This window comes from Citrus clementina, unplaced genomic scaffold (genome assembly GCF_000493195.1).
Source record: "Citrus clementina cultivar Clemenules unplaced genomic scaffold, Citrus_clementina_v1.0 scaffold_3, whole genome shotgun sequence".
Taxonomy (NCBI): Eukaryota; Viridiplantae; Streptophyta; class Magnoliopsida; order Sapindales; family Rutaceae; genus Citrus; species Citrus x clementina.
In genome coordinates, this window is record NW_006262339.1 from 18,653,732 (window position 1) to 18,671,684 (window position 17,953).

The 17,953-nt window shown below is 30.7% G+C and overlaps 1 protein-coding gene and 1 pseudogene across 1 annotated transcript; both read left to right on the forward strand.

Moving 5' to 3' along the window:
• The first annotated feature begins 4,019 nt into the window (after positions 1-4,019).
• Positions 4,020-7,094, forward strand: LOC18047185 (abietadienol/abietadienal oxidase). Its single transcript, XM_006441428.2, has 9 exons — positions 4,020-4,249; positions 4,701-5,025; positions 5,123-5,272; positions 5,522-5,761; positions 5,865-5,951; positions 6,066-6,144; positions 6,250-6,371; positions 6,550-6,677; positions 6,983-7,094. The coding sequence occupies exons 1-9, from the start codon at positions 4,020-4,022 to the stop codon at positions 7,092-7,094; spliced, it is 1,473 nt and encodes a 490-aa protein (XP_006441491.2).
• Positions 7,095-15,020: 7,926 nt separating this feature from the next.
• Positions 15,021-16,611, forward strand: LOC18047186 (annotated as a pseudogene).
• The last annotated feature ends 1,342 nt before the right edge of the window (positions 16,612-17,953 follow it).

A 17,953-nucleotide genomic window follows, 5' to 3' on the forward strand; every position in this document is an offset into this window, starting at 1 on the left:
ATGTTACTCGGCTCATTCAAGGGCAACAAAGTAACCGGAGTGATCTTTTTTGGATTATAATTGAAATATAATAATTTTAAATCTGCGCTTCGTCTTAGTAATTCCTTTGTATTAATTGAAGATTTTCCGCAAGAATTATCTTGTTATCTTTGAGGTTCTACATCTTGATTTAATGAGAATTTTCTCCTTTAAAAGAAAAAAAAAAAAGAGTAGACCGAATTTACTTTCATGTATATGAGAGGAAAAATAAATAGCTTTTACAATGCAAACAAATGTGGGGAAATGATGTGGCACGTACGTAAAGATATACTTGCATGTACATCATTATTATTATTATTATTATTATTATTATTATTATTTTCTATCTAAAGTGATGTTTTTGCACTGTTGTTTGCTAAATCAAATTTCACAACATTTTATAATTAAGTTATGTATTAATACTACATCATTCGACATTTGGTAAAAATTTTGATTATGTAGAATCATTTAGTTTTAAATCAAAATTTATGATAACTTTTTGTCGTTTTCAGTAAATTTTTATGTCAATCATATTTGACAAATATCAACAAAAGAATTGCAATTCAAAATTTCTGATAAACCGATTTTGGGAATCACCTAATATTTGTCAACCATAATAAGCTCAGGAGGCTTAGCTAACACAACAGACATGCAACCCTCATTGTGAGTTTTAAATGCACAGTTAATATCAAAGTCCACTACATTCAGCTGCCAAATTTCTTTAATTACAAGCAGAAACAATTAAAGTCGGATGAATGACTCAATCCACCGACCCAACATGAGCAAGTTTTGCCTGTTTCACATGGGTCACAATTAGATTTTGTTATCTTCAAAAAGCACTTTCTAGATAAGTTGATGCAAAATTAATCAACTTGAAAGTTAGAGCTGCTGGTCATTGGAAAAACAATTTTGACATTAGAAGAGCTAGGCATCACAAATTGTTCCCAAATCACATGTCCATAACCAACAAACTGTGAGCAACTTCTCATTCTTGAAATCGAGGATTCAGGTCCTTTCTTGTGTGTTGTAGAAGTTAATTTTCTTTCAATATTTAGAAGTAAATCTTGTACATTTCAAATTTTGAATATCCAAACTGAGTCATCATATATTTAAAAGGTTAATTATAATAAATTTCTAATTTTAAATATTATTACTTTGATTGTTATTCAAAACATCAGACGCTACACATTTACAAAAAGGAAAGTGTATAAACATATATTATCTGCAAGCATGTTCACAAGTGCTTGCCATATTGCAATAATAAATGAGAATTGAACCAGAAATTAACAAATTGAACCAGTTGAACTTTAAAAATTGTGGGCTGTGGTTGGGTGATAAACAAGTTGAAGAAATCATGCCTAGCTGGTTAAAGCTGGCATGACTCATGAGTCTACATTGTGATACCACTGATCATTCTACTCTTCATTAAAATATTGAACTAAATGATTGCAAATATTCAGGGCCTTGATTCTTGGAAAGTATGCCTAGAATCAAGGGTTACTCTAATTAATTCAACTCCTAATTGCTTTAACTCTCCCTTTTTGCTTCTTTGACCGGTTTAGTGGCTCTAGAACTGGAGACCCAAATTCATTTCTTGCATCATCAAGTATCTGCTATAATAGTCGGTAAGCACATCCGTACTCAAAACGTTTGATGCGTGCATATATATATATATATATATTAAACCGTACAGTTTAAAAGAGTTAGTTTTTAAATGAACTATAAAATTGTGTGGTTTTAAAGAGTTGAAAACTAATATTCTTAAATTCCACAATTTTAAAGTGTGTCTGCATGAAAAAAGAATGAAGACGACTGCATTAGAGAAGGACTATACACACACGTGCACGCACACGCACACACACACACACACACACACTCACACTAATTTAATACTTACCAATTATTATACTCTCGCTTATATTTAACAATTAGTGATTTAGGGCAAGTTTGTTAATGTTGTAAATTTAAAGTAATTATTATGTATCCTATAGAAATAAAACGCAATGAAGAGAATTATTTAAATATTTAGTAATATTTTTTTTAAAAGTGTTGTGAGATTTCAATATAGTCATATGTATTTAGTAAATCTCACTTTTAAAATGTCGCAAGAATATAAATGACTGAAATAGACATAATATTGAATAAAACTTATTTAATAAATATGTATATATAATAATTAATAACTAAAATAAATATTTTATTTTATTATTTTTTTATTTTGTTATCTCAATATAATTGGTAATACTAATAATCTCTTTAAATTTAATGAGTTTATTTCTTAATTGAATAAGGATAATTTTAGATTTTATAATATATGTTAGGATATTTATGGAATTGTATTAAGTATAAAACTAATTCTCCAAATCAAATTTTGAAAAGCAACTACTCTTTTCTTACTTCTCAAAATCGACTGTAAAATAGGAAAATTTTGTTAAAAGTGGTTTTTTTTAAAAAAAATATCAAACACTAAAATTAACTTTTTAAAATTACTTTTAAGACTATCAAAAATTAAAAAACAATCCCAAGTAGATTCTTAATTGTGATCTTAAAACTTTTATCCTTTGGTTATCTTAGGTTTTATATACACATAACAAAATTCAAGCATATAATAAACACAAGAATCATTGGAGAAAAAAAAAATTAAGAATTGCGCAACTTAAGAATTTATGTGAGGATCCCTTAGGATCACATTTGCTAAGAATGATTAGAGAAAAGTGATGGACGTTAAATATTCTCCTAAAATATTTGAAAATGAAAAAGGTCGGTCAAATATCCCCTATAACAACTACTGATTATGCTATACACATTTGGAATTTTGATATGCGTACGTAGCTCAAGAATGATACTGTGCAAGAACATGGCAAAGAATGAAGGGCGGCCATAAATCGCAGGCCGACCTCGAGCTCTCAACTTGTCGATGTATGAAACCTGCAATTTCATTAATTTAACCACATAATAAATAGAAGACATTAGTAACAAATTCAAGTCAAACTTGAGCTAACTTTATGCATGCAGTGAAGCATCTCTTCAACTTGAAGATTACTCTCTTGTTTTTATGCTTTTGCAGTTGAACACAGGTGTGATACTTTAAATTAACCCAAATAGCAATTTTTTTTTAACATTATTGAGCAACTTTTTCTTTATTTATTATTTATTTTTCCTCTATCAATAAGTACATCTATTTGAACATTATATCAATTTGATTTCAAAAAGATAGTACTAAATGACACTTTATTTCTCATATTATTTTTAGGTTTTACCCCCGATCCCTTACATTTCCCTTAATATGTCATTGCTCTAATCATGTTAATTTTTTTTTTTTCTAAAAACTCATCTCAATATATGGTAGAACGACAACCTGATTTTTATTAAAATTTTGACGTAAAAAGAGTAAGGAAGTATTATAAAAACTACAAGTGGGTAATATGTGATAAAATTTAAAAATTATAGTTTGAATTTTGAGAAAATTACTTATAGACACTATATATCCTATGGATTTCTCCATTCACCTTGGCTTTCTTTACTTTTTAAAAAATCTTGTGTCACATATACATTATTAATTATGTATAATTTAGAAAAAGTCTTAAGTGTCTCAAGAACATTGCTCATTTTTTATTCACTCCTTATTATGTATTTTGGAAAGAAAAAATATTTTTTTATTACTTTTATTTTTATATACCACTAATGACATCCATATATTTGGTAAGGTAAAAGCTAAGTACAGGATCCTGGCCCATCTCTAGTATAAAAATTATCAAAGAAAATTTACTCGACGTGGCTTTGCTAGATCTTTATATAAACTTGAGGTCAACGAAACTTGTTTGCAATTTAAATAATATTAATTAATTGCTTATTTTTCTAATAGTTTCTGTTATAATATTCATATTTAGCTCACCACTATATTAATGATGATGATGAACTGTTTTTGCATGTTTAAATTCAACTATCTCTCTCTCATTCCACAAATTTCTTTTTTTTTTTTTTTAATTTTCCCACAGAAAATGAGGGAAATTTTTCCAGGACAATGGCCTGTTGTCACCATTCTCACAACACTAATGTTCATTATATTCGTGGGAAAGTTTCTATGCAGCACGAGAAAAAACCCTGAAAAGATCTCATACAAATTGCCTCCAGGAAGAAGAGGCTGGCCGTTAGTTGGTGATAGCTTCAACTTCTACAATGCTGTTGCTGGCTCTCACCCTCCTAGCTTTGTTCAAGAACAAGTCAAAAGGTACAAAATCTATAACTAATTTTCCTGGAAAATTCTGATGCTTTATCTTCCAGGGAAGCTAAAACTCAGCTTGCCTTCACTTGTTAATTCAAGTCACTTGAAAGTTTATTAATTAAAGAACATCGTCTGATGCAATGTTAGAGAAAGAAGTTTTCGAGTCAAGTTTTTAGTTTCTCTAACATAGTATCAAGAGGCTAACCTATGCATGCATGGCTGTGGCATGAGGGCTTTGGACCGCAAGTCAAAATTTTTTTGGAGAAGATAAGAATCTTAATTGAAATTCAGCCCATTCTTTGAATGTATTATGTTTGGACTCTTCAGTTATAGAATTTCGATTTTAATCCTCTTCAAGTTAGTAGTTTTTCCACTTTGATTTTATCCCATTTCTTTGAACCAAAATCTCGGTTCTACCACTGATCATTGATTTCAATTTTCAATTTCTCTTCGGTAGGTTTGGAAATATTTTTTCCTGCAGCTTGTTTGGCAAATGGACAGTGGTTTCAGCAGACCCCAGTTTCAATCGATTTGTAATGCAAAATGAAGGAAAATTTTTTCAGTCAAGTTATCCGAAATCTTTCAGAGATTTGGTTGGTAAAAATGGGGTGATTACAGTTCAAGGAGAGCAGCACAGGAAACTACATGGCATTGCTGCGAATATGATGAGACTAGAGAAGCTGAAATTCCATTTCCTGAAGGACATTCAGATAGTTATGCTTCACACCTTGAAAAAGTTCCAGGAAAATCAAGTCATTCTTCTCCAGGATGTTTGCAGAAAGGCAAGTAGAATTCTGTTTCCTATTTAGTCAAGTTTGTACTTAAAAGGATAAAAAATTCTAATTCTAGGTTGCTGAATTTTGTTAATTCTCATTTCAGATTGCTATCAATTTGATGGTTAATCAATTATTAGGCGTATCAAGCGAGTCAGAAATTGATCAGATGGCTCGGTTTTTTTCTGATTTTGTTGATGGCTGTCTTTCTGTTCCTGTCGATTTTCCAGGTTTCACTTACCATACTGCCATGAAGGTAACTTAATTTCATTTTCTGAAATTTTTTATATTAATTAAACCTTGATTTATGCAACCTAATTACACTTTATGGACACCAAACTTTTAGAAACAATTTCCTTTTTTTTTTGAAACGGAAAAGTGTTGTAATTAAAATAAAAAAACATCAACCACTAAGTTATATTCAAAATGTTTTCTTGTAGGCTAAGTAATCTTTTATTTTGTCAAACATTTAAACTGATATTTGAATGTGTCATGTCTTTGACAGGCAAGGGAGAAAATAATAAGCAAGATTAAGAAGACTATTAATGAGCACAGGCAAAAAGGGTCATCAGAATCCGGAGACGGCTTACTTGGAAGATTATTAGATGAAGAAAGCTTGCCGGATGAAAGTATATCCGATTTCATTATCAATCTTCTGTTTGCCGGAAATGAAACAACTGCGAAAACAATGCTTTTTGCTATTTATTTTCTCACTCAGAATCCTAGAGCCATGAAGCAGCTTCTGGTACTGACCAATAACTGAAATCTTTTTCATAAGAGCATTACTCAAAAATTATAGTGTCTCCAACAAATTCTTCCTTTTCTTGCTTTTATTTTTGGCCCAACAGGACGAACAAGAGAATCTAAAGAGGAACTCTGTTGAAGAAGAAATGCTAACCTGGCAAGATTACAAAGCAATGCCATTCACTCAATGTGTAAGCTGTAATTGGATATCAAGTCCAATAATTACCCTAGTTCTGACTGAACGAGATTCAAGAAATTTTACCGGTCGAATCAACTAATCCCTGAAGTTAACGTGATAATTGCAGGTTATCGATGAAACACTTCGGATTGGGGGCATAGCAATTTGGCTAATCAGGGAGGCAAAAGAAGATGTTACATACCACGGTTTATACTTCAATTCATTAATATACTTAATGTCATAAATCATCAAATATTTTTGAAGTTCTTGCATTTTAAAATTTTGTTCATTTTGTTGATTGGTTTTGGCAGATTACGTTATCCCCAAAGGGTGCTCTGTAATTCCATTTATGTCAGCAGTTCATTTGGATGAGAATTTGTACAAGGATGCTGTCACCTTCAATCCCTGGAGATGGATGGATCCTGAAAATGAGGTTAGAAAAATCTATTTAATATTCACCTTTTAGAGCACTAAAACATGGGATATCATCATTCATGTCCCTGATTTCTATAGATTTCTCAATTTGGACATAGTTTTCCTGCTTGTATCAAATGGGTCCCTGTTAGTATTTGGAATTTCTAGTTAGCTAATTTGATGTAATTTGTCTGTAGCAAAAGAGAAATTGGAGAAATAGTCCATATTTTTCCCCATTTGGAGGGGGAGCTCGGTTTTGTCCTGGGGCAGAGTTGGCTAGGCTTCAAATTGCTCTATTTCTTCATTACTTTATAACTACATACAGGTGCTACCTCTCTCTTTCTCTTTATAAATTGTTATGGGTAATAGTTAAATTTTCCAAGTAATATATGAAGAAATTTTACCACATATGATATGATATTTATCTGTTAGATGATAAGATAGTTGAATATCTAATTTTATAAATGTGGACTTTTATCATTTAACAAATGAATGATGAATTAATAATGGCACCTCAGCACACAAAAATTACATGAAAAATCTAATTATTTAATTATTAATATTTTTCTAATTTACATTGAGCTTATATGATTTATTAAATTAATTCTTTGAATTTTTCTTTTTAATCAGATGGACTCAAGTGAAGGGAGATCGGATGTCCTTTTTCCCATCTGCTCGCTTGGTGAATGGCTTTCAAATTCGTTTGATGAATAGACATGATGAACAAATGAAATCAAAGTGAAAGAAACGAGTTTTTTTTTTCAATTAACTTTATATATATAAAGATTTTAGACTTTGTTAAAATCTGAAAAAGATATTAAGTCATATGATTTTCTAAACTTTAATAAAGCGTGGGATCCTGAATTAGAACATAAATATGTATATGTAGTTGGCAATTTATTACACCCATTTGTTTAATGAATGATTTGTAAATTCTTCCTTTCGTATCATATATACAAATGTAATATTCTATAGTATCATTATGATCTATTTTGCTAAAAATTATCTCAACGGACAATGAAGATAACTCCCATGTAATAAAATTTTTATATGAGTCTGAAACACACCTTATAAAATTACATTTATGGCCTCTAAAATATAGTTTTAAAAAAATTTGGTTATTGATTGAATCTATGAGCTAAATTGCAAATTTCAAATGTGGTATATTTATTGTATTTTTTAGTGTATTAGTAATATCATGTGCTCATATGCTCCATGTTCCTCTTGATTTCTAAAATAGTCGAAGTCCTCAACAACTTAAACTCATCTTCATATTTGCATATTTCATTCACTTATAAAACTCCCACTATCATGCACTACCACCATAAGGGTTTGCTTGGTATGTCGAATTGAATTGAATTGAATTAAATTGGATTAGATTGGATTGGATAAGATAGAATTGAATTGGATAATATTAGATTATATATAATACCATATCTTGTGTTTGGTATGTCATGAGATTGGCTAATAACTAATAATATGTCTTATATATGAGTTTATCAAAAAAAAAAAATTTATTTTAAAATGGCATGGAATATAATCTAACTAAAATTAATAATTATTGGTAAATTTCTAAAAAATGCAAAATCTTCCCTTAATTTTTTTTTTTATATTTAACATGCTATAGTTTTTAAACTTATATTTTACTAAATAATATCATCATAAACATAACAAGAATATCACCAACAAATATAATAAGAACATCAGTCCATAAATAAATAAAAAATTACATAATAATGTCACTAGCTGTATATATGAAAATATTACATATCATTAATATAAAAGAGTGTCCTGACATAAATACTATCATTGGATGATGACATACCAAAAAACCAAAAGTCATCACCCAAATGAAATTACAACACAAAGGTGCCAGCAAGTTAAACTATTATCAAGTTTCCCAAAAGTCATATCTTGCAGCATATTGAACACATGATATCCATAGGGATGGCAATGGAGCAGATATGGATTGGATCTATATTGCTCCATATCCAGATCCGTAATAAAAATTAAGATCCGTATCTACTCCAGATCAGTCATGGATCTATATTTTTCGCTCCATATCTAGATCCGAAACAAAAAATAAAGATTTATATCTGCTCCAAATCCAAAAAGAAAAATTCAAATTCAAATTTGCTCTAAATCCTGCTCCAAATCCAAAAAGAAAAATTCAAATTCAAATTTGCTCTAAATCCATCATGAATTTTAAATCTCAATAATAAGAGATCAATATTTTTTTAGAAAGAAAATTTAAGACTAAAATGCATTGGTAAAAATTAAATTGTATATTTTGTATAAAAAATCTAATAAGTATTGTAGCTTCTACTTTTACACCAAAATATATAAATAAGAAAGATAATAAAATATCGATCAAAAGTAATTGCAGAAATAAAATCATTAAAATATTCTAATGTCTCATTTACCATCTTGATATCCACTGTACACCATCATCATTCTAATATCATTAAATAATAACATATAAGTTAAAAATGATTTATTATATTTAGTGCTTTATTATTTTTATTATGATCATATATTAACTAAATATATGATAACATAATTATTTTATAGTTGATAGCCACCATTGATTAGTGATTATACAAAATAAATAAGATTATGAGAAAATGAGAGAAAAATAAACTCAAGTCTATCGATTTTCCTAACAATTAAAGAACTTATTCAAGCATTCAAATGAAGTGGAGAAGCAAGAGTAAACTAAAGAGGAAAAAAGAGACTAAATTGTAGAGTGAAAAACTTAAAAAAATGAGGGCAAGCTATCCTAATTTTATTTCACACTTAATAAATTTTTGTCTTATTATCAATTAAGTACCTTTAAGTTTAAAATTCTTAAATACATGCTAATGAATAAATTTTATCATCATTTATAATTACATAATTGTTAAGAATTTTTTAAAATAAAATTACATTAAATAGTGAGTGGATATGAATTTGGATCTAGATATTAAGATAAATCCGAATTTGCTCCAGATCCGCCTTAGATCCACGCATCGATATCCAAATCCGATCCAAATCCATTTTAATCCGACCCAAATCCGATCCAATTGGATTTGGATCACATGGATCATGGATCAGATCCGATCCATTGCCATCCTTAGATATCCATCTATGTCAGCCACGTATATGGTTACAAAAAAATTATATATCAACACTACATTTGTCAACCATGAAATCCACCCCTCACAATTGACATAATGAATTCCATTTTGTCATGGTCATTACGTAGTGTTTTAAAAATCTCGACACTATTTGGTTCATTTAAAAATTTCTTCATTAACTTATTCGATCATGAAATGGCAACTCCATTCTCTCCAATGATCAGTGGTTTTTTGGCTTTCACTTTCTTTCTCCTTGGTCATACTTTGAACTAGTTGTGCCACATTTTCATTTGACCTCTCCGCAACATCTTTAAATACACCAACAAAATTCTCAAATGTATTCTCAACTGGATCTTTTGACCTCTTTCACTTCTTATCAATAGTTTGAGATTCATTTTGATTCATAAAATAGTTAGTTTCAATTTGATTAGGTGACAATGGAGAGTGAGGTTATGGGGCCCCAACAATTCTTCTATGCGCTTGTGGGTGTAACATCCTTCTATGTAATTCCATTAAAATGGCAGTAAGGTTACCTAGGGCGTAACTGCCTAGCCCGTTGACACAATTACAAATGTGTGTAGCCCCTCATGTCCATCCACCGCTTAGTGTGGGGCTCTGCGCTTCCATTGTATAAGGAAATAAAGTTGCACCTTGGCTATCAGCTTATGCTTTTAGCCCAATGGTAAGCACTTGATCCTAACAATTGGTATCAGAGCAAGGTCACGGGTTCAAGCCGCCACAGAAGCAATTTTGTGGGAGGGGGGTTGTTGAGGTTATAGGGCCCCAACAATTCTTTTGTGCGCTTGTGAGTGTAACATCCTTCTGTGGTAGTAAGGTTACCTAGGGCGTAACTACCCGGCCTGTTGTGTAATTCCATTGAAGTGACATTAAGGTTACCTAGGGCGTAACTGCCCCACGCGTTGAAACAATTATAAATGTGTGTAACCCCTCATGTCCATCCACCACTTAGTGTGGGGCTCTGCGCTTCCATTGTATCAGGAAATAAAGTTGCACCTTGGCTATCAACTTAAGCTTTTAGCCCAATGGTAAGCGCTTGATCCTAACAGAGAGAAACCCATAGCTAAATCAAATTCATTACCATAAAATCCTTCCTCATTAGCATTCATCGCCATATCATTGGGAGTTCTTGTTGTCCTTCCATTGGCATGATCTTTTCCCCCTATTTTAGCAAACCTCTCATATAAAGGAAATGGTTTGCCTCTCCACCCTTTTGCATCTTTATGATTCTACAATAAATAAATAAATAAATATATACATAAAGACATATAACAATTAAAAATAATGCAAACTAAATGATAATGTTTATTTAAAAAAAAATTATTGCAAACCTACACATAAGATTCCCACGCTTCATCACTGTTAACTTCAATGCACTTCTTCTCATCATTCCATCCAAATCCACTTGTGTTCAACATATAAAAAATGATTGAATATTTTCGTTTCCAAGCCTTCATTTTGGAATCAATATAGGGGCTAGCCTTCAATCCAAATTCAGGAAGCAACTGCTACAATTTCACCTCCATTTTTCTTGTAGGCCCTACTATATCAACACACCCACCATTTGCCACTATTGCCTCCAACACATCCATTAAAGCTTCTTTTTCTTCCCTAGTCCATACACGCCTACTCCCTTTTTTGTCTTATTCATTGACTTGAGCATTACCACCTCCATCTTCCATTCCTAAACAATGTTAATTTCACTCACTTTTCATTATAATGATAATATTATACATATAACACCCATTTTCGGTGACAGCAGAAAACGTCGGAGAAGTTGGAGGAGAAGGTTCTTTCTCGTCCTGTCTTTGTTCATGTTGACTACTAGTATAGATTGGGTATGGAACACTAGTGGTATAGTCAACATAACGTATAGAGGAACTAGGTATATCCGAAGTGGAAAACATAGGTTGACTCTTTACTGGTTGGTAAGGGAGATTTATAACAGAAGGGATTTTTGTAAATTTTCTTTCTAATAAAGGAATGCTTGAGCACAACTGTTTATTAGAAAATCTGGTTTGTTTAGGGTTTGGTTAAGGGTTTTATGCCAACTTGGATTAGTCCTATATGAACATAATTAAAATTCTTTTCTTTTAATTTCTTTAATGAATGCTCTGAAAACAACTGGATTGTTTCAAATGGCTTTGAAAGAGTTATATCTCGCTCTTCAGTCTTTATTACATAATCATTTTTGAAAAAAATCAAGCTTTTTTGTTTTGTAAATTTTTTCTTATATATATATATATATATATATATATATATATATTACAAAAAAATAGCACCCATGTTCAATAACTAACCAATAAAAGATATTACATAATCAAATAAATTTCAAGAAATAACTTTAAGGAATAATTCATATATGAAATTAATATGAAAACAAATATATATTTATATATTAAAACAACTCTAATATTCAAATACAAAAAAAAAATCTTAATTGAGAAATTCTAAGTTCTACGACTTCCACTTCACTCATTAAACATTTGTAAAGCTAAGTTGCTTCTCCCTATAGACCACTGCTCTAAAGAACCAACTTCATTAATAGTATTAAAGTCAACATGGCTTTCGCTATTAACAAGTTGGTATATCTCATGTTCCATTGAATCTATTGACATCTCTCTCATAATCAGATTGTGTGTAAAAGACAGCAAGCAGTTGTTATTTTGCATTGCATCGTTAATGGATAAAAAGAAGGGCTTTTTAAAATTACCCAACGAATTTTGAGAAATCCAAAACAATGCTCTACTACATTCCTTGCTGATGAATATTTCATGTTGAAGTATTCCTCATGATTAATTGGGGCACATCTATCTTTCCATTCTGATAAATAATATCTTGTTCCTTTATAGGGTACAAGAAATCTTTTAGTATTTGCATACCCAGCATCTACTAAGTAATAATAGCCTATCAAATGTTAAAAAAAATGTTAATAAACATAAGTCAGTTATATAAACATTAATAATTAATAAAGCATTATATCGAAATAATATTATGCATTATTAATTTATTAGCTTACCAATTGGTGCTTTTAATTCATTTGGTCTAGATAATGCATCTTGAAGCACTCTTGAATCTGAAGTTGAACCCTCCCAGCCAGGAAACACAAATATGAACATCATATCTCGTGAGCAAACTCCTAAGACATTAGCCGCAATGCATTTTTTCTTGTTCTATATCGTGGTTTATCAACTTCAGGTACATGTACTTTGATGTGTGTACCATCTAATGCCCCAAGCAATTCTATTAATCCATTTGACCATAAAAAAATTATGATATAACATGGCAAACTCTCTTTATTAAAAGAGAAAATAAAAATCAAGAATTTAAGCATGTCGTACCTTAAACCATTTCCATCTCTCATCCGTGCAATTTTCAGTTATAAGGTTAGGTGTTCTCAATAAGATATTTTCCAATTGTAAAACTGCATTAAAATCAAATTGAAGTATCTACTAACTATCTCTCCTGAACATAGAACTTTACTATGAATTGTTTTGTTTTTTACATGATGGGCAGGTATATGTATAAACATGCATACTTGTTCCTCAACAGAGACTGTACCATCAACCTTCAAACCCCTATTTATACGAAGTAGCTCATATAATAATTTGAATGTCCTCTTATCTATTAGTAGTTGATTCACACATTCTATGTTATTGCCTATTATACTTTCTAGATAAATGAGGCGTGTTGCATGCCTAATGAATGTGCAATTTGCAACGATATATTTTTCATTTTGTCGACTTCTGCGATACCAAACTACGGTCGCCAATGCACACAAACATAAATGCTGTAAACGTGACTCGTATATAAGAGAGAATAATATAATTTCTCTTTCATCCATATCTAGTTATTGGAAGATATATAGTGCGAGCATATCACATGGATATTAAAGTGAAGTAGATATCAACATAAAGAATTACCATAACTGGACAGATAAGGAACTAATCAAGATACATTCCCTGTGAACAAGTTATTAGCTCAGTTCTAAGAAACTTATAAAGCAACCATTTTCTTTTCAAAATATCTAAATCTTGTCAACATAAGAGACAGTTTAATTATTGTATTCTTAAAAGCATAAAGATAAATTTATATCATTAGATAGCAAACAGTAAAGTAAATTCACTATAGGCAAGAACAAATTTCCAGAATTGCTATCCTTATTTTCTTTAAAATAGAAAAAATTCGCTAAAAAAACAAAATGACAAGATATAACTTTAATTAAAACTATGAAGATAAAGTTCTATTATTAGAAAGCAAGAAGTAAAGTAAATTCACTATAGGTAAGAACAAATTTCCAAAATTACTCAAGAAACAATTTCCAGATTTGTTATCCTTATTTTCTTTAAAATAGAAGAAATTCACTAAAAAAAATGACAAGATACAACTTTAATCAAAAGTATAAAAATAAAGTTCTGTTATTAGAACAAGTAGTAAAGTAAATTCATTATAGGCAAGAACGAATTTCTAGAATTGCTTAAGAAACAATTTCCAGAATTGCTATCCTTATTTTCTTTAAAATAGAAGAAATTCACTAAAAAAAATGAAATGACAATATACAATTTTCATCAAAAGTACGAAGATAAAGTTCTATTATTAGATAGCAAGCAGTAAAGTAAATTCATTAGAGCCAAGAATAAATTTCTAGAATTACTCAAGAAACAATTTCCATAATTGGTTTTTATTTTTAAATAGAATAAATTCACTAAAGAACAAAATGACAAGATCCAGCTTTAATCAAAAGCAAATCACATAAACTAACAAAGAATCTGGACCATATGGGTAGAAATTGATAGCAAGATTTGCTAGCTTATGAACAATCCCATTACTGTATTTGGAAAAATAAAAGAAATTCCACGAAAATGTCTCTTTTTAATTCAGCTTGAATTTTAGTCAAAACCCAAAAAATTCATGGAGCTACTCTTTCCCATGAACTAATCCATAAACAAGTTCACTCAACACAAACGATTAACCTCCAAAATTGACTTATACACATGAAAATTAATAGAAACTAAGAAACACTCAACTACCATATAAAAAATTAAAATTCATTCTATTAAATAATTACAACAAACAAATAAACGAATAAAAAAATATTTAACATAAATTGATTTTTTTTAGTCAAGATTTAAGGAGACTTACTATATGAAGAGGAAATTTGGCGAGAAGAAAGACTTTGGCGGTGAGAGTGATGGAGAGAAATTTTGGGATTTTTTCTTATCCAGTGAATAGTGATATGTTATATTTTAGCTTATCCCACCCTCCCCTCATTATAAAATTCGGATACCGTATTGGATTAAATAGTGGACTCCATTAATTTTATCCTACAATTCCTTTTGTGTACCAAACACTACATTAGGATAATTTTAGGGTAAAATTATCTAATCCCATCATTTTATACTCCAACCAAAGGAGCCCTAACTATAGCAAACTGACTACCAATTTTCTTTACTGTAAAATCTCTCTCCCATTTTCACTTCTTCATAAATCTCTCTAATTTCTTTCTAAAATCCTTAAGAACAAGACCTCCAAACATGGCAATATTGTGGCATTTTGCTATAGTTGTTTCCATTGCCATTGTTTTCATCCCTACATCTACTCTTCCCATGAACGTGACTGATCAATGTTGGAGGAAAAATCCTAACTGGCACATGCATCAATGCCAGGTCGCTACATGTTCCATGAGTTTTTCTGGAAAGATAACCGATAATGTTGGTAAAGACATAGTACATTACAAAGTCACTGATCCTGGTGATGATACTATAAACCCTAAACTTGGAACCCTAAGATATGGAGCCACATTGATTCCACAAAAAGTATGGATCACTTTTTAGAATTACATGAACATCACACTCCACAAATCGCTAATTATCAGTAGTTTAAGTACCATTGACCATCGAGGTGTCAACATCCACATTACAGGCATTGCATGCCTTATGGTATACAAGGTAATTAATCAGCATGCCATCACATTCCAATATTTTATGCAATGATTTTTTTAATAATTTTTCTTACATTATTTCCATCGATGAATTAATTAATTTTTCAGGTAAGCAATGTGATCATTTATGGGCTATACATCCACCATTGCTGAGCGAAGGGCCCAAGCCCTGTGATGAGTCCAAACAGAAAGATAATGCAACTGGGAAAATTTGACGGAGATGCAATCAGGCTAGTGACAACATCAAAGGTTTGGATAGATCACAACATACGATATGAATGTCAGGATGGGCTGATCGATGTAAGACGTGGCTCGACAGATGTCACCATCTCAAACAACTGGTTTAGAAACCAAGAGAAGGTGAAGCTTTTTGGACATGATGATGAATACATAAGAGACAAAACATGAAGGTCATTGTTGTGAATAATCATTTTGGCCCTAATCGGAACCAAAGATTGCCAGGGTATGTATCTTGCTACACTCTCATCTCTCATACCGATGTGGAGCTCTTACATATTAATTTATTTTTTTTAGTCAAGCAATTTTTTTAACATGGTATGAAAACCAATGCCTCAAGGTTTATTTGTATTATGCACAAACTCTTTCGAATTTGATTATTTCTTTATTTTCTAGCTCAAACATTTTTTACCCATCTATGATCTTCTGGCTCAAGTCTAAATTCATGTTTCAAATAAGAAGACTTATGAAAATTTGTTTTAATACTACTATTGGACTCTTACTTATCAATTTAAACCTTTAGGTCAACTTTTTTTATATAACAAATTGAAAACCCTACATGGTTCGCCATGGATTTGCACATGTAGCCAACAATTTGTACCTAAAATGGACAGACACAATACGCAATCGGGGGAAGCATGAACCCTAGCATCAAGAGTCAAGCCAACTTGTTAATTGCACCAAAAGTAGGAAACAAAAAAGTAAACTTAATTCAACACTAAATCTTAAAGAGAGGGAAAAAAATCTTTGAGTTAATCATTAATTGTGCAAAACTAAACAGATTACATGGAGCCAAGGAGACTCAAAGAAATTTTTCCCAGTAGGGGATCTTTTTAAAAATGGTGCTTCCTCACAGAAACATATATTTGAATTACACCGAGGAACAAACATTTCAAGTTGCAGATGCCAAGTCTGCGAGGTCATTGACAAGTGAATCAAGTGTTTGAGGAGATCTAGATGTTAAATCAAATAAGGGTCCAATAATTGTTGATAGATATACATACTAGAAATATATAAGTTGTATTAGAGTTTTCTTTTCGGACTTTGAATTCATTGATTTCTTGTATTCAAGATAAATGATAAATTGGATATAGAATATACTTCATATTATTTTCCCTACTGTATATATTATCCTTTAATTTCTTGTCACATATAGGTGATTCTCATAATATTTATTTTAAATATGAGAACATTTATTGTAATCTAGCTCATCAAGTTAGTTTAGTTTCAGTTGACATCTGTTACAACAATACCTACAACAATATTGTGTCAAAGAACTAAATATGTTTCAGTATTCGGACAATGTGTTTTAATATTAACATTATTATTTTTCTCTCGTTACCATATTTTTTGCTTAAACTACTTCGTTGTGTATTTTATATAAATTGATGAAAAACAACAATAGTATGAGTTAAATGAAAATATATAATATATAGTAGAATCTATTGGAAATATGAGTTAATATTATTTCTTTGAATTCCAAATTAAACAAGTTGGAATAGAAATTCCAATCAGCAAACACAATGGCGGTGAACAATTGCCTGCAAGATATTTTAATCCATTGCTCGCAAGATGAACAATTGAGAATAGTGATATAGATATATATATATTTTTTATGACATGAGACTATTGCTCAAATTACAACTCATATTATATGAGAATATAACTAATATGTACAATCATATATATATATATATATATACTGAGACCTGTTGACATTAATGTTTATATGGCACCGCTCAGATTTTTTTTTAACCCTCTCAAATATTTGAGGGACGTCAAACTCCCAGCCTGGGAGAAAGACTGCCTTCACTCAAGCTCTGGGACTCCAAGGAAGGAAATTTAAATTAAACCCCTGCAATGCGTCTGCGGAGGCTCGAACCACTTCCCTCACATTTGTGAGGGAGTGGCTCTAGCCACTTGGGCTTATTTAACCCACAAGTTGCACTCGAGAATTTGTAGCCATGGACACAAAAGTTGTATCCCATAATGATGAAATTGACACACTAGACCAACATATAGAGGATTTGTCAAGGTGTGCAAGAGCACTTATTCTTAAGACCAAATTTTGTGCCTCAAAATAACATTTACCAATGTAAGAAGGACGAACAAAAGAAAGTAGTTGTTGTGAAAAACTTAATATACTCGCAAGCGCACGAATCCAAAAATAGAATAGTGGTAACGAGGTTGAACCCACATAGATTGTTATAAATTAAAAAGTCCAATTTAAATCTAAAATTACTATTAATCCTAACCAAGTTGAGCAAATTGACTTTCTAAGAAAATTAA

Coding starts and splice junctions, on each gene's coding strand:
- LOC18047185 (XM_006441428.2), top strand. CDS start 4,020: ATGAGGGAAATTTTTCCAGGACAATGGCCTGTTGTCACCATTCTCACA. Junction 4,250..4,700: donor GTTCAAGAACAAGTCAAAAG/GTACAAAATCTA, acceptor TCTCTTCGGTAG/GTTTGGAAATATTTTTTCCT. Junction 5,952..6,065: donor CAATGCCATTCACTCAATGT/GTAAGCTGTAAT, acceptor TGATAATTGCAG/GTTATCGATGAAACACTTCG.